This window comes from Thermobia domestica, chromosome 5 (assembly GCF_964235325.1).
Source record: "Thermobia domestica chromosome 5, izTheDome1.hap1.1, whole genome shotgun sequence".
NCBI lineage: Eukaryota > Metazoa > Arthropoda > Insecta > Zygentoma > Lepismatidae > Thermobia > Thermobia domestica.
This window is the reverse complement of record NC_137458.1, coordinates 298,249,098-298,267,642: the sequence shown is the minus strand read 5'-3', so window position 1 is coordinate 298,267,642 and position 18,545 is coordinate 298,249,098. Positions and strand designations below refer to the sequence as shown.

At 38.0% G+C, this 18,545-nt stretch overlaps 1 protein-coding gene across 3 annotated transcripts in view; it reads left to right on the top strand.

The window, feature by feature from the left end:
• The window catches only part of LOC145686730 (popeye domain-containing protein 3-like), a 212,215-nt gene that overhangs the window by 104,062 nt on the left and 89,608 nt on the right, over positions 1-18,545 (top strand). For all 3 annotated transcript variants that reach the window (XM_081760340.1, XM_081760341.1, XM_081760342.1), the window contains exon 4: positions 7,511-7,692. In XM_081760340.1, the coding sequence (XP_081616466.1) occupies positions 7,511-7,692 (182 nt within the window). The remainder of the gene's footprint in view (positions 1-7,510; positions 7,693-18,545) is intronic.

The following is an 18,545-nucleotide window of genomic DNA, read 5'->3' as shown; positions in this document are numbered from 1 at the left end:
TGTTTCTACTTTGATAATTACGGTTTGTTCGTCTATTCCTACAGCGGTTACCTCTATGTACAAAAATACTCTTAATGTTCTCACTCAAGTTGCGTTTCCAATCTCGTTTGTGATAACTCATATTTCGTGGCCGTGATTTACGACTCCTTCTGTTTCTATTACTGCCTTTTCGAGTGCAGGTTTGGTTCTGATTCCCTTTAAATTTCGTATTGTTTACGCTCCGGTTTGCGTATCTTTGCTTATTGCTATAATTGTAATCTCGTTTACGCCTTTTCTCTCTGTGGTTTGTGGTAGTTATTCTTGTGCGCTTACGACCTCTGTCGTGTACAATCATATGTTCATGGATTTCACTACTTCTACTACAAGCGACGTCACTAGATTCTGAATAGATAAAATCATTATCAGATGTGTTACGAGGTTGGTTTAGACTACCTGTCTCTGGTTGGAGTTCAGATGCCTGCGTTTCCTTTTCATTAGGAATATCAGTCACTAACTGAGGTTCAAATTCCGGTGTTTCGTATCCAGTAGGAACATCTGACTGTAACTGGGGTTCACATTCCGATGTTTTGTTTTCAGCATTTTCCGTTTTCTGACTATTTTCACGAAACACGTCCCGTAAAGCGTCTATCTTTTGACCTAATCCACTCTTTGACTCAACGAGATTCTCTTTCAAGCGAGCACAATTCTCTTTAAACTCAACACAGCTCTCTTTAAAATCAACTTTACTTTCCTTTATGTATCTCTCAATTTTTTCATTATTTTGATCTAGCTTTCCTTCTAACCTATCTAAATGCTTTTGAAAAACTGAAGCTATCTTAGTAAACAAATCTGCTTCGTTGTATGTCATCTTGAACAAGATAAAGCTTAAAACATACAATTAAAATAAAATATGCTATCACAAAACATATTATTAAAATCACCTGAAAGAGAAGTTTTTTTTTTTTTTTTCAGATTACTGGTTCCTGAGCTGAAAGAGAAATGATATATTAAAATATTAATCTTAAATGTATATTCGAGCACCAACGGTCTCGATTCGGGTCGGTAGTTCGGGCGTCATTTATTTGTAACCGGCTGGAGTTCTGGTCGCTGTCCTTGGCTCGTGGTATTACCAATAAATATATTCCTGATACCTTAACTTACCTGGACAGGACGACGAAGACCTCTCCAAAGAAAGGTTACAAACTGTTTCCCACAAAGCTCGTCGGTCTCAATAATGAGATGAGCATTAGGCGCCGAGAGGTTCGGGTGTCTCGTCTCGAAAACCTCACGGACGATCAGACGGTCATCCAGACCATAACGCACACAAACACCATTCATACATACAACGAAAACACACTGGGTTAAATGACACTATACTTATTTATTAGAACACTATTTTGAAAAAAAAAATAACGAAGAGAAATGAACACAACACTGGACACTAATAAATTTTGCCGCTGAAATTACGTTTTGCGCTTTTCGGGAAATAGAGCCCTTTCTATATATATGATTATAATTCAGGTATCACTATAAATACTTTGCTCACACCATGAACACACTTGGGGGATTCGCACTGGGGAAAAGTTGTCTGGATCGTCCCACGATGAACCCAATTGTTACGCTGAACAGTCCTGCAGCGTAAAAGTAAATCTTGAGTAAATAAACGAAAAGAAGGTCTTCACAGTTGAATTCTGATATTGGAGGGCGCGAATATAACTTTTGAAACGCACAAGGTCTGCGGACCTGGGATTTCACTGATTGGGGCTAGCCGTAAGAAATCGTCCTTCACCGGCTAAATAGCTTGTGCCCCTTAACACAACTTATGTTTGAAGTTCAACGCGAGATGCGTGGTTGCATCTTCCAGACCTGGAGTCAAACTCTTCGAGCGTCCAAACTCAAGCTACGGGTTGCAATGGTCAACAGAAAAGTGTTGGCAGTTCATTTCAAAAATTACTCAGTTAACTCACCTGTATGCACATACAAACAGAATATAGAAAACAATTTCTGTTAATTTTAGTCAACTGCCCATAATGCACTAGACACGGCGATAACACTGGCGTGAGAAAGTACAGATAACGGGCTACGAAACAACACAGTTGGTGCCACTTTGGTTACTGAAACATCTGGTCAGCCCGTATTTCTCCAATCTATTATAATGTTTCCATAAGCGATTAAAGAAAACACTTAATTCAGTTCCCATTAACTATAGAATATATACTGTGCATATAATGAGTCAGGGAGAAACACTGAAATGGTTAGTCACTAACTGAAATGTTCTCAGCAAAAGCAACGTTTTAAATATATATATGAAAAAACGATGAAAGACTTCTTTGTCCAATTGTGTGGGAAAGAAGCAATTCCCACCAAAGAAAGAACTTATATGCGTTGCAGAATAAAGTACAAATCGAAAATAATAATCACTGTCTTCACAAAATATACAGGGCGTCCACAAAAAAATACTTCTATAACCTGGTGGCGGTTATATAGTCATTATTATTAGTTTACCTATGAAATCTGCGCTCAAGCAAAGGTGTGCTTCAAGTTCTCCGTACGCATTGTACATGACGTATTTCGAGAAGATGGGTCTTTCGACTTCATTTTCAATGCATGCAGCATTTCCATTCAGGAAACATGAAATGAAATGAAATGAAATTTTTGAGTTTTACGTCCCACGGTTATGCCGGTTAGGCTAAAGGAGACGGTGATGATGAGAGATGAATGAAATGGTGGAATGAAGAAAGTGGGAGGCATTCTGGAAACAATGAAACATCTCCATCCAGACTCCTATTTGCTTAGGGTTCGACATCATCATCCCGGACCATTAGTCTGCGTGAAGTCCTGATATTTTAATAAATTATTGTGAGCTGATATTATTGGATCTTGGAAGTCCAGAATGAGACCGATGTTGTTCAGTGGTTGAAATAACTCATGAAGAATCTTAGAGTGGCCTGGTTTAAACCATAATCAATGCAGGAAAGTTTCGTAATAGAATTATTTGCACTCTTGAACTATCCTAGTATAGCATGATTTATTCCACTATTAGTGCAGAAAAGTTTCAGCATAGAAAGGCTTGCTATACTCTTGAACCATCCTAGGATATCCTAATTTATTTCGTTATCAGTGCAGGAAGGTTTTGGTATAGAAAGATTAATGCTCTTAAGCTATCTTAGGATACGTGGTTTATTCTGTGACCAGTGCAGGAAAATATCGGCGTAGAAGGATTTATACTTATGGGCTATATTAGGTAGCCTGGTTTATTCCGTAATAAGCGGAGGAAAATTTCGTCATAGAAAGATTTATTCCCTTTAACCATTCTAGAATAGTCTGGTTTATTGAAATCAGTGCAGAAAATTTCGGCATAGAAAGATTTGTTATAATCTTGAATCATTCAAGTGTACCCTAATATATAACGCCATCAGTGAGTAAAGTTTCGACATAGACATATATATTATACTCTTGAAGAATCTTAGGATAGCCTGGTTTATTGCGTCATCAGTGGAGGAAGACTTTGACATAGAAAGATTTGCTGTATAATTGAACTTCCTAGAACAGTTTGGTTTGTTCTGGCATCAATGCAGGAAAACTTAAGCGTAGAAAGTTCCATTGTACTCTAGAAGAACATTGATATTGCTTGATTTATTCTAGCATCAATGTAGGAAAATTTCGGCATAGGGTTTATACTCATGAGCCATCTTAGAGTAGCCTGGTCTATTCCGTCATCAGTCCACGAAATTTTCGGCGTAGAAAGATTTTTTGTACTCTTTAACCATCCTAGGATAGTCTGATTTAGTGTCGGTAGTACAGGAACGTTTTGATATAGAAAGTTTTGTTAAATTCTTGAACCGTAGGATAACCTAGTTTATTCTATCATTAGTGCAGGATGTTTTCGGCATAGAAGGATTTGTTCTGTTTTTGAACCATCCTATAATAGCCTGGCTTATTCTTTCATCAGTGTAGGAATATTTCGGCATAGAAATACTTATCCTCTTGAGCCATCCTAGGATAATTTGGTTTATTCCGTCATCAATGAAGGAAAATCTCGGTATTGAAAGATGTATACGCTTGAGTTATCTCAGAATAGTCTGGTTTATTCTGTGATCAATATAGGAAAATTTCTGCGTAGAAAAGTTTGTTGTACTCTTGACCCGTTCAAGGATACCCTGATTTATTTCGTCACCAGTGCAGTAAGTTTCAGCATATAAAGATTTTTTTGTATTCTTGAACCATGCTAAGATAGCCTATTTTATTCAGTCATCTGTGCAATAAAGTTTCGGCAAAGAAAGTTTTATTGTACACTTGAAACACTCTTGATAGATTGATTTATTGACATCAATGCAGGAAAGTTTCGGCATAGAAAGATTTGTTGTACCCTTGAACCATCCTAGAATAGCCTGGATTATTTTATGATCCGTACAGGATATTTTCGACATAGAAAAGGTATAGCCTGGTCTTAAGCCATTTTAGTATAGCCTGGTTTATTCCATTGTTACTGGATGAAAGATTCGACCCAGAAAGATTTGTTGTGCTGTTGAACCATTCCATAATATCCTGTTTTTTTTCTGTGATCAGTACAGGGAAACTTCACATGGAAAAAATTTGTTGTACGCTTACAGAATTTTAAGATAGTCTGGTTTACGTATTCTGTCATCATTACAGGAAAGCTTTTGCTTAGTAAGATCTGTTGTACTTTCTGTTTATCCCAGGTTAGTTTGGTTTAGTGTCATCAGCGCATAAAATTTCGGCTTAGAAAGGTTTATTGTCTTCTTGAACCATCCAAAAATGCCCTGACGTATTCCGTCATCAGTGCAGGAAAACTTCGGCATAGAAAAGTTTATTGTAGTCTTTAACAATACTAGGATAGCCTGGTTTATTATGTAATCAGTGCTGGAAAATATAGGCATACAAAGATTTGTTATACTCTTGAACCATTTGAGGATATTCTGATTTATTTTAATCAGTGAAGGAAAACATCGACATAAGATTTATACTTGTGAGCTATCTTAGGATAACCTGGTTTATTCCGTTATCAGTGCAGGAAAATTTCATTATAGAAATATTGGTTGTACTTTCGAAGCATTCCACGTAGAATGTTTTATTGCTTCCTCAGCGCAGAAATGCTGACTCTCTCCGAGGTACTCTTTCCAACTGGCCATATGATTTAGGAGAATACATTTGCAATTAGAAAAACGCATGGAGTCAGGGAGAGAAGGGATGAGATGATGAGAGGAATGGGGTAAACAAGTGATGTCAGCGTACAAGTAGCCATGGATAAACGATTAGTATACTCTATTTAGCCCTCAGTACTGCTCTTCCTTAACGCGAGGTTTCCGTCCTACTATTTATAACGAGCAGCAAATTATGATACCGTAGTGTAGTTGGAAATGACTGCTTTTAGGGGTTCAAATAGATGGAAATCAGTAAGAGCATAGCAAAAAATTATGACACTGCAGTGTAGTTGGAAATCACTGCTTTTAAGGGTCCAAATAGGTGGAAATCAGTAAGAGTATAGCAGCAAATAGTGACACTACAGCGTAGTTGGAAACCACTGCTTTTAGTGCTTCAAACAGGAGAAAATCAGTAAGAGCATAACAACAAATTATGACACCGCAGTGTAGTTCGAAATCACTACGTTTAAGGATCCAAACAGGTGGAAATCAGTAAGAGCGTAACAAGAAATTATAATACCTCAGTGTAGTTGGAAATCACTGCTTTTGGGGGTCCAAACAGATGGAAATCAGTAAGAGCATAACAACAAATTATGACGCCATAGATTAGTTGGAAATGACTGTTTTCAGTAGGAAATCAGTAGGAGCGAGGTCCAAGATTTCGGCTAGAAGGGAAAAGCTACCTTGATATCCAGTGTCCATAAACGTGTCCTAAATGCAAGCGTTCGTGAATGATTATGTTCACCGTTCCTGCAGAAGAAAAGAGTTTGTTGTGTAATTGGACGATAATTATATTGTATTCGGACTGAATATTCACAGGAACGACTACTGTTGGCGGGGTACTACCACTTCCACGATCATTACTGTCGATTGTATGGCCATCTTTGAAACGCTAACGCCAGTAACTGAGGCTGAGCGGCTCATCACTGTATTGTGCCTGAAGTTTTCTTAGGTATTGGAAGTTTCTACGTCTTTGTTTACAAGAAATATCATCATCACACATGGTTCCATTCATTACCAACACTATTGCCTACCATCTTAATTATTGGTCTTTGGCTGTCCCATAATATGTGTGCTGTAATTACCATTTACTTTTGCGTGTAGAACTGCTACGGTAGTATTCCTTTTTATGCCTATAAAATTAAAAGTCCTGGTTTGGCTTGAACACCTCTGACATTACTAAATTTCCTTTGCCTTTTATTTATTTTTTCTTTTTTAAAGTTGATCTCCGTCTGTATATTTCTTCTAACGCTCGAGTTCGAATTTCCTTACTTCAAAATGTTAGCAATTTTAATTAATGGGATACAGTTTTTGGTGTTTCTCACAAGTTTCAATTGTTTGTGGGCTCAGATTTATGGGACACTCGATGTATGTATTGCCAGGTGTTAAATAGGTAGTCGTCCTATATTTTCAGGCTAAAAAACCGGATGACCTTATGAAAATTTACAGTATAGTCGTACCAAAAAGTCAGTGACAGAACAGGATCACCTAATTATGAAGTCAGGATCCGCTAACTGCATACTATGGAGCCAGGATCCTCTAATTATGGAGTTAGGATCTCTTAATTATTTAGTCAGAATCCCCTAAGTATGGAGTCAGGATCCCCAAACCATGGAGTCAAGATTTCCTAACTATTGAGTCAGGATCACCTAACTATTGAGTCACGATCCCCTAACTATGGAGTCAGGATTCCCTAACTGTGGAGTCATTATCCCCTAACTATGTAGTCAGGATTCCCTAACTATGGTGTTAGAATGCCCTATGCATGAAGTCAGAATTTCCTAACTATGGAGTCAGAATCCACTAACTATTGAGTCAGCATACCTTAACTATGGAATCAGGGTCCCCTAACTATTGTACAGAATCCTCTGACTAAGGAGTTGGGATCCCCTAATTATGGAGTCAGGATCCCCCAACTATAAAGACAGGAACCCCTAATTATGAAGTCAGAATCTCCTAACTATTGAATCAAGATCCCCTAATTATGGAATCAGGATTTCCTAACCATGGAGTCAGGATTCCCTATCTATGGAGTAAATATCCTGTTACTATTGAGACAGGATCACCTAACTATGGAGTCAAGATCTCCTAACTATGGAATCAGGATTCTCTAACGATGGAATTAGGATCCCCTAACTATGGAGTCAAAACGTAAAGCGGCCATTTATACAATTGTAATAAACTATCCATAGTTTTTCCCACTGTATTTCATGATAATTCAAATTACATTTTCTTTTGCAGCAGTTGTAATAATATGTAAAATGAAATTACTTTTATTAGAAATAACTGTTAATATTAGAAACATCAGAATTAAATTTATACTAGAGATAATTTACTAAACACTATGTCTGCGTCTTTACTTTCAGGATTTATGCTATTTTCTACGTGGGCCTGGAATATCATTTGTGCTCCAGACATTTTCTCCTGGAATTTCAGTTTCATGATATTGAATATGGGACAACTTTTGTACATAATCTATCAAATGAGGCCCGTAAAGTTTGATAACGAACTAGAAGAAGCTTACCAAACCCTCTTCTATCCATTTAAGGTAAGAAAAGAAATATTATTCACATATATCCTTACAGGGTATTTCCAAATTCCTTTTATCATATATATATATATATATATATATATATATATATATGGAAAATGTACTCAAGAGGAAAATGTAAAAGGTACAGGCCAGCGCACTAAACTTTGTCGCTCTATTTCTTAAGCTAAATCGTGTTAGACTGCAGTTATTACAGAAACATTTATTTGTGAAACACAAATCTTTCAGTTTAACGTCTCACGATTACACCCTTTAGACTAAAGGAGACGGATAATTAAAGCAAGTGAATGATGATGGAAGAATTGGTGGAATGAGAATGTGGTGGGAAACGGGAGTACCCTGTAAAAACCCACTGACATGATGTTGTACACTACAAACTTACTTGGCCGGGGATCGAACTAAGGACCCTATGCACTAGAGGTAATCGCTTTACCACTGAGCCATTGTGCCCCTATTTGTGAAATACGAATATAAGTATAAGGTGTTCTTTTTGAAAACTTTGTCTGAAGGAAACGTTCACAAAGGTAAACCATCCTTTAAAGATTCTGATATCAGAAATTATTTACGCCATACACGATGGTTATAATGAAATATTTGTTTATGAGTGATACAATAAAATCATATGAGTGTTAATTGTGTAAATTGTGTATGTAATATCTCAGCAATAATAATAAACGAACCCTTGTGAATATTACAATATCCTCTCATATTTATAAACAACAACACGTGCTCCTCCACAAGGATCACAAGCAGCCTATAGATACCGACTACGAAGAAATACGAAGAGTCACGAAGAGACCCTTATAACCCCTCCACAGTCTCTGCCTCCAAAATTGGCCATAGAAGAGCACGTCAAGAGGCAGAAGTAATCAGTTCCAGCTTCTCTCCAAGCTGCTCTGGGCTGGAGGATCTACCTAATTTTACCAATCTCCGAGCTGCACTGGGCAGGAGATACGAGTACTATCCACCTCTGCACTGCTACGGACAAGATGTTCCTATCCATTTCCACGCTGCACTGGGCAGGAGGCTACTAACCGTCAAGCACAAGATCTCTGGGCTGCTTTGGGCAGAAGGTCGAAACTCATAAAAAGAAAGGATTATTGTTAGAGATATATACTTATTTGTAGTACACTGTACTTGTATAAAACTTTTTTTTTATAATAAGAAGATGAGGGAAAAGAAAACCCATGTACCGATTCTCTACCATATATTACAATTATTCATAACAAGTGATTTATACAGTATTGTCAAATGATTAAAGAAAAACTTATTTATGAAAATCAACAAAATAATGCGAATAGTTTTGGAGAGAATAGTCCGGAAAAAAAGCTCATCCGCAAGAGCAAACTAAACCCTTGTTTTCATGAAAAACAACTTCTCTGTATTGTGGAGTTATTACTGAAACTTTTATTTATGAAATACAAACAAAATCTCCTAAGTCATTTGCGAGGAAATCATCAGGGAATACTCTCTCCCCAGAATAAACTACCCCTTAATGGGTCCTTTTCGAAACAAATGAGACATGCTATACTATCAGGTTACTAATGAAACATTTGTTTTTGAAATATGAATAAAATCGCCTTAGTCACTTTTGAGAAAATCCCCGAGGAGGCTACCCCCCCAACAATGAACTATCTATTGTAGATCTTTTCCTGAAAGGTGACAGATACTATACAAACCTGTATACAGGGGGGTCTATGGGAACCCTCCTAAATTTTTACTGGCCCCTCCTAAAATTTTCACGGTAGACTTACAAGTGAACTATAATATGGTGTTGAATTATAATGTGGTTGGATCGGGCACCCCCAAACTTCGACCGGGCCCTCACTAAATTTTTGTGCTGGCTACGGGCCTGATACTATAGCATGGGGTTATTAATAAAATTTAATTAATTTATGAAATATAAACAAAGGCGTTAGAAGCACTTTTGAGCAAATAGTAATTTTTGATTTTTACCCTTAAATAAACTACCCTTAGTTTTTCAGTGCGAAGAAAATTCGAAAAGAAAATGAAAACAAGAGAATCTCATAAAAACCTTAAGTTTAAAATTTGCGTCATACACGCTGAACAGTGTGGACTCAAGTTTTCGTTTTACCGACAATAAGGTGAGCATAAGGGTCCCGGCTGGCCTTAGCGACGCACAAAGAGGCGTTGAAAATCCCAGAAAGTGACATCACGCCATGCAAGCTTATGGATTTTATGGAGAACTTAATTTACCGTCGTGCACGTTTTCGGTAAAATGCAACGATTTTTAAGTTAAATAATATTGGAAATGCAGTTTTTACTTATTATTAGCAATAATTAGCAAGAATTCCACTTGTTCGCTTTTATTCGCATTTGTCGCGCGTAATGCCAAATTTCGCCAAAAAAAATCGTGATAATATAGATGTGGTTTCTGGTTCTGAAACGAAAAGTTTGAGGTTTCCTGAAACATATACGCGTATTTTTAACGTTTCGCTCATATCGCATTTGTGAAAAAGGTTCGTCTTTACCTATACTTTAGTCATATCACGCACCAGACTGGCAATTAGTCGAACTGAAAATGTCTCCATCACTACTATGAAAATAACTTTTCTCTTAAAAGTAACTTATCAACAAAAGAAATCAGTCTTGTTCCTTAGATTTACGAATTAGATTTCTAGGCTTTCGATATCTATAGCTATGCTAGCCTGACACACACGAGGGATGACGTCCCTCGGTGATCACACTATCCGAGGAAAGGGAAGGAAGGAAACCGCCTGGGGCCTGTATGTTAGGTACCATCTCTGCATTTGCCAATGGCTGGCTGAAAAAGCTTTTATACTTTCTCAACCAAGTGTCCTCACCAGGAATCGAACCCCTGACTGCAAGCAGAAAAGGCAACAGCGTTAGCAACTACGCTACACGAGGCTACAGTCTCGTTTCTTAATTGCTGCACTATGTATATTAGCGATCATTACATTCCTCGTAAATTAATACAAGACTTAACTTATTCCACTTGGACATACACGAAGTTCGAGTTATTTGTGCAAATCAAAATGAAATTTCATAACCCTTCCTTTACTTTATTATTTCAGTACAGAGATTGTAAGAAATTGGACACACGTTCATAAAGTGGGATCCGAACTATTACGAGGGTATTCCCAAATATTTCTGGCCTGACACTGACATGTAGCACCACTGATAAGCCGTTCATGGCATATAGAGCATCTCTTTGAACTGTCTATCTGCTTCCATGCGTTGGAGGTACTCTTTTACATGTGTCATTGTGCATTGAACTCGCGTACCGCATAACAATGATCCATCGCACATAACTATTGATGCCAAGGCTTCAGTGCTAAGTCTGGGTTGTAGAGTGTGTGCTGAATCTTCTTGAAGCCTCACTCTGTCACTGTAGCCTTGATAGCAACTGCCTTGTGGACTGGAGCATTGTCATGCAGTTATGCGAACTCAAAGCACAATGGCAAATTCAAATGAGTACCTCCAACGAGCTGACGCAGCTAAACAGATGAAAATGATACATTATTACTTTCATAGATGGCCTATCTGTTATCACTGACGCGATATTTTAGTGTCTGGCAAGAAACTTATGGAAATACCCTCGTATTTAGTCGAAGTAAATATTTTCACAGGGAATAGATCCTGGAAAATAGCACACAGGAAGCACGCACGTTACATACTTGGCCACGAGGGAACATAGTTGAATGAAACAAGATGTTAATACTGAGAATCATATTTTTTATCTATAATACATTGTAGGTATCACTGTATTTTCTTGATTAGACACCTGTTAACGAAGTACTTCATTTTCTAGAATATTGATTGTGTGTTTATGTTTCCCAATCAAGATGATAGATATTCGTTATCTGTCACTAAGAAATGAAAGATTTAACAGCCGTGTAATTTTTTCACTATATATTATATTAGAGAGAGTACGAATCCTGTGTACGTTAATGAAAGGGGCTTGTAGATATCCTTCTTTCTGTCTAGAAGATAAAACTTTTTTTTTCTTTCAATCTCTCCTTTCGCCAGTGGTTTCGTGACATTACTCATTACTAACATATTTCTAGACATGAGATAGTTGTGTTGCTACTGTGTGACGCGGAGGGCGGACGAGAAAAGAGGATATTTTGATAAACCGCGTGCAACATACGTTGGCGTGAGAGTTAAGTGTTGGGTTTTGGCACCAACAGGTGGCTGGTCAAAGGGATTAATGAGAAAATGATTGCGGCTGTTTCTTCTCAGGTCCATAAAATTAGAAAGCCTCAGAAAGACAGAACATATATAATTTTGTTCTATAATACGTATCCTTCCTACAGTCTCTTCTACATGCACATTTACCCTTAAAAGAAAAGATCATACGGTTTGAGTATAAAAGGGTTCGAACGCTAGAACTGCAAGATGGTATCTTCAGAAAGTGACCTTCGAGACAGGGTATCTAAACCCAACTTTAAACCTTATATTTCAAAAGAGGAAAAACGCAAGATAATGAATTAGACGTAAACTAAAACTAAAACTAAAACTAAACACCTCTTGAGGAGTCAAGACCAGGGGCTCACCCACGGGGGGTGGGGGCAGTGTCCACCGAATCTGGGTACCCCCTCAAATTTTGTAACTCGACTAACATTTGTTAACTTCCTTAACAGAACTATACTTGTTTAACAGAGAAATGATTTATGTAGCTTACAGATTTGATTTTACGCCTCATCCATACTCCATCTTTTCTTATAAAAATATTAGTTCTGTGATGTTTTATAAAAAAAAATATAGGTGGCGGTAATTAACACTTACTTATCGCCTTTTTCTTTTGGGTGCAGAATAAGACAGGTTCAGTATTACATAGGCGAATTGGACCCCCTCCCAGCAAATATTTCTGGGCGCGCGCCTGGCCAAAAACCCACCATCCGGCATGTGATCCATCCATTATCTCCGAACCTCTGAAGGGTAGATACATGAAATTTTGTATACAAATATTTAAAATAATTAGAGCCATGTTTAAGCTTTTTTTTTTTTAACAAAATATATTTCCTTTAGAAGGGAAGAAAAAAGACAGGAATTAAAAAGCGTGGGGTTACAATTGTTATAACAAGGTGACCATATCTCAAAATACTTTTAGGAACCATCATTTTAGGTAGGACGGAGGGGGCAAAGGGGACTACAATTAGTGGACGATATCAAAATTGAAAAAACATACGAGAAGACGAAGAAGTTAGCAGAAGACCGTGGAGCATGGAAGCTTCTCAGTTGTAGCAAGTATCCTGCCAATAATGGCAGAATACCTACGATGATGACAGTGACGTAACTAGGGGAAGCAAACGGGGCTTGTGCCCCGGGCGCAGGATTGGGAGGGGGCAAAATTGGGCAAACATTTTGGAGAGCGTTCTGTTTAGTTGGCCGGAGGGGGGGTACTAAGGTGAAATCTTGCCCCAGACGACAACTATACATATACCACATTGACTTGATCCCTAGTCTTCCGTTGCAAGCGCTGCTATCAGCTGAAGGAATTCCACTCGCTTTCTCTCGCTTAGCAACAGCTGAACCCTTATTGGCTCAACATGAGGATGTGTGAGGGTGTGAGCTTTAGTTCGCATTTTTGCCACGGCTCAAGACATTTTGGCAGCACAATAGCATAGTTGTGCTGCTGGATGATGATGATAATGGGTTATATCTTGCGACCCTAGTGGCTGGGTAGTTCACCAAATCCTCGGTTGCATTGTTCGTTGTCCCCTACAGCTTACAGGACATTATTGTAAATACGTTAAACACAAAAGTTCGTATTTCATTTTCTTGTATCTTCACCGAAAGAAATAGTTATAAAACCATATTTTATTCTTTTGTGAAGGTTATCATAGAGTACTGCTTAGAAAAAAAAATGTTTCCTCTTTTTCATTACCTTCGACATTTCTGATTTCTTGCGATAAAACAAAAAGAAAAAAAATAACTTAAGGTCGAGAGAAAAAAATACACGCATATACTTACCAGTATATATATATATATATATATATATATATATATATATATATATATATATATATATATATATGCTAACTCACCATCCTGCTCGCGTGACACAGTATGCACATTACCACACTCATACATAAAAATAACCACTTTTTTCTATCCAATACCTCATCCTTCGCCACAGAATAAAGAGGATGGAGTTTTAGGTTCTTCTTCTTCTTTAATCTTACAGTAGCTTTTGTAATGCACATTTTACTTTCCAAATAACTGCTTATAAAACTAGGTCAGATAAAACGCATTTCCTTCGCAATATCTCCCTAAATCCTTCAAGGGTGTGGCAAGCTTTACGTTTTGTTAAAACTTCTTTTTAGCTCGAAAAAAAATATATATTTTATAAAACATCTTAACTAAAATTATGGTTTCATTTTTGCTCACGTAGTACAAAATGAAACCATCGTTTTTCTATTTTTTTTTAATGTTTTTTTTTGGGGGGGGGAGGGGGGGTAAAATTTACTACTGTATACTGAACAGTTTGGTTAAAATGTTACAGACTTTCACAACTACCTCCACCTCTTTCTTGGTAGCTAGTGAATAACTTAAGTACAGGATTGCCCACAAGACAAGATTGAGGATGTCTTGTCTCGAAAAGGTATCGTAGAAGTGATGTCTCGACCAGTGCCGTAACCAGTGGCGTATTTACGATTTTGTTTCGGGGAGGGCTTTGCTAACTTTCGGGGGGGGACTTTGCCTGAAAATGTGAAAATTCTGCAAGATATTTCATATACTTTACTATAGTAAGTAAGATTTCGGGAGGAGCTTAAGCCCGGAAGTCCCCCCTAAATACGCCAGTGGCCGTAACAAATCTATTCAGGGGGTACTGGTGCAGGATTTTTTCCCCCCAAAACCCTCGACCAGCAATTTGGATTCCGTATAGGAGGCAGTGGCGGCTCTAAGCAATTTGTCGCCCAGGGCAATGACATCATTTGCTGCCCCCTTTCTCCAGAAATTTTAAATATGCTACTCCATGATGAACAACAAAGATAAGGGAAAACGCAATCGCACTCAGAAAGGTCTAAACCACTACAAATACAATCTCGTTGTGTCTGTTGATTTTCAGTGAAAGATAAAGCAAACACGCCTGCACAGGAAAGATGGTAATTCTTTTTATAGAATTCTATATCGAGCTTTATTCTCAATATATCACGTTACAAATTGAAGTTCAACTACCTCCTTTTCCCCCTTGATTTTCCTTCTACATCTCTTAGTTTTAACCAAAAAAAAGTTTCTACCTTCAATGATAAGGAACTTGTTTGTAGCAAAGGCAAGACTAGTATTCATGTCAAAACTGTGATAACTAACTAAATGGAACAGGTGTTCGCTACTGTTTTAGAATTAAATTCTTGTATTTGACAACAATCAAGCAATTCATGCTGGGATTTGTTTCACCACTTGCTTTAGCACTGTCAATGTGACAAACTGATGCAACTTAAACATGATTTATGAATGTATCATTCAAATAGGAGATCAGCTTAGTTAATTTAACTACCATCATCATGAAGTCTATTTCCAACAAGAAACATTTATTTTAAATCATATAGTTGTGCCAGATTTTTCCACCTTCCGAAACTTGCCTTACCGTGCAGATGTACGTGTTGCACATATGGTACAACCTGCACTGATAGAAGGGTATTTATCCTACCTACAATCAGCAAGTTATTTTAAAGATTCAACAGTGGAATCTTGAACCTTTTACCAGATGCCATAACAATTGATATTCTTAAATTGATTTATATATGGTTCCCCCATTAGTTTTGCGGCGTCTTCTTCTCACCTTGCAATGATTTTTTGCTGCAATGATTGGCCCTCGCCTTGTTGGGGTCTTGAACGGGTAGCATCATTAAAACATAAATCAACCAATTAGATTTTTCGATTTCAACAACAAAAATATTACACATAAAGTTTTGGTTATTAATAGCTAATTGGTTTCCCCCCTCTTTTCTACTAATCCGCAACCTTTTGCTCCTCGCGGCACACCATGACTCAATATGGCACACCAAAATGTAATTTGAGTCATGTAATGTTGATATTGGCATTGCTAATACAAACATGTAATATAATCTTATTTATATTATTATATTTCATATTCTTATTATTAAACATAAATAGACTTTTGAATTGGTTAATAATTTATTAACTTTAATTCACTGTAGATGTAGTGTATAAAATATAAGAAGATAGACTTTTCTATTAGACCTACTATTAAAATAAATAATTGAATCATACTGTAGACGGTAATGGAATAAAATTTAAATAAAAATTATTTTTTATACAATATAATTATGAAAAATTCATGTCACACCTTTCATCTTGTGCTGGCACTCCGGTGTACCGCGGCACACTAGTTGTGGATCACTGCTCTTTTCAGTGACTCTTTTCCTATTCGCCATTCAAGGGTCCAGCATAACCATGTCGGTCCCGGCGTCCCCCACAGGGGACATAAAATATGACGATATTATTCTTTCTTTACAATTTTAAAATCAGACTGTCAACATTGAAAACTGTTTGCAGGGATGATCATAAATGGATCATGCCCTGTAAACCCGACAACCCGACGTAAGTAGCCTGACCCGACAACCCGACCCGAGCTGACCCAACTGATCGACCCGACAACCCGACCCGGCCCTACGGTTTGAGAGCACAAAAGGAAATCGGAGACAAAAGGAAATCTTGGCGGAGACAAAAGGAAATCGTGAGGAAACGGGAGAACACCTGTGATTTTTTCCAACCCTTCAACTTTCATTCCCAAATAGGTTCTTATGATTCCGGGACCCGCGCCACTTTGGTTTTTCTTTCTCGCTCGGTAATTAAAACTTGTTGCAAGTAAGAAGATACATAATATAAATTTTGTAATTTAAAATTTAAAAATACAGCATGATAATTAATTATAAAATACTAATTTTATTTCATCCCTTTCAGCCCAATAAATGAAATTCAAACAATTCTCACCCGTCTTGGTCATCAATACTGCGTCTTATCCTTTGTCTTGTACAGTCAAGTCTTGGTCCTGCATTTTGTAGTCTTGGTGGTCTATCATGCTATACAAGAACCAAGAATGTACCCTCATCGGTACAAATGAAGACCAAGTGTGATTTAGATCATGGTCTTTCATACTATACTAAAGCAAGAAAATATGCTCATCGCTACTTGGTGATCACCAAAACAAGGCCAAGAGCAAGATTACTGTGCACTTCGTCTTGCATATCCAATCTTTATCTTGTTCTTGTATCGATGTTCTTGGGCTTGGTGAAATAAAATTAAATATTCAGTTTAAGGTCCCTCGATTCTGCACCGAGGCTAAGGGAGATGGTGACCATGAGAAATGAATGAAATGGTGGAATGAAGAAAGTGGGAAGAAAGAGGAGAACCCCGAGAAAACCCACTACACAGCGTTTCTCCACCACAAAGCCCACTTAGCACAAGCTGGGATCGAACCATGGACACCACGTACCAGAGATGAATTCTCTACCACTGAGCCACCGCGGCCCTGCTTGGGCTTGGTTGTCCATCCAATCTTTCTTTTGGCCTTGCTTAAACAACTTCTAGTTTTGTTCTAAATCCAGACTCCATATTGGCGTAGATATTAATATTACAGTCGATTGGTAAAATCAGTCTTCCACATTTAAAAATTAAAGTACACACAAGTAAAAAAATAAGCATTTACCATAAAAACACTAGCTGCAAGTGTTCAAAATAGATTTATGGTTTCTATAAAATCAATTGAAAATTGCTATTTTTAATTAGGCAGCTAGTGAAAAACAGCAGCTTTCGACTCTAGCCGAGTTTAAGCTTAACCTAAACTCAGTTGACCAAAGTGAACTGACCCGAGTGACCCGACCCGACAACCCGACCCGAGCTGACTCGACCCGATAACCCGACACGAGCTGACCCGAGTAGCCTGACCCGACAACCTGACTCGAGCTGACCCGACTGACCCGACCCGACCCGAGCTGACCTAACCCGTTTGAGAGCACTAGTCAGTAGTCCTTTAGAGTTCATATTATATAGGCTTCTCTCGGGTCACTGGATTTGTACGACCAACGGGTCAATCAGAGATTGAGAAGCGAGATACAAACCCGGGTATTCCGTACAAAATTAGGATTCAAGTAACCCAGACGAAACATGATGTCACTGGTATATAAATTACCGTTATATACGAGGCTAAGTCAATACCTTCTCCTGTGGTAGGTCGAAGCGTTATAACATTAGCTCGCTTTGCGCTGTTGGGAGGTAATAGCTGGGCCACTCTCTTTCATTCAAAGATCAACTCTCTGTCATCCACTTGTGTGTGTGTGTGTGTGTGTGTGTGTTTGTGTTTGTGTGTGTGTGTGTGTGTGTGTGTGTGTGTGTGTGTGTGTGTGTGTGGACTGAAGGTGTATACGGAGTGGAAATTCATAGAACTTCTACACAATGCGGGAACAATGTGTTGCCACAGCAAAGTGTTTGCCAGTGGATTGAATAGTTCAAAAGTGGTGGAACGAGCGTGAAGGGTTAGGAAAGAGCACGGCGCTCAGCTACAGCAACAACTGGTGACATTATTGAGCGAGTCCACGCTTTGGTTCTTAATAAGAAACGAGTAACCGTTAATGAAATATCAACCCATATGCAGATTAGTTACGGTTGTGCATATGATATCATGTATAACAGGTTCAACTTCCACAAAATCTGTGCAAGACAGGTTCCGAAAATACTGGGTGAAGAGCACAAGCGAAACCGTGTGAGAATCTGTCAGCACCTACTTCACCATTATGCTAATGAACGAGAAGCGTTTCTTAGACGAATCATCACTGCAAATGAAACGCGGATTCGTCACTTTGAACCGGAGAGCACACGCCAGAGCATGCAATGGAATC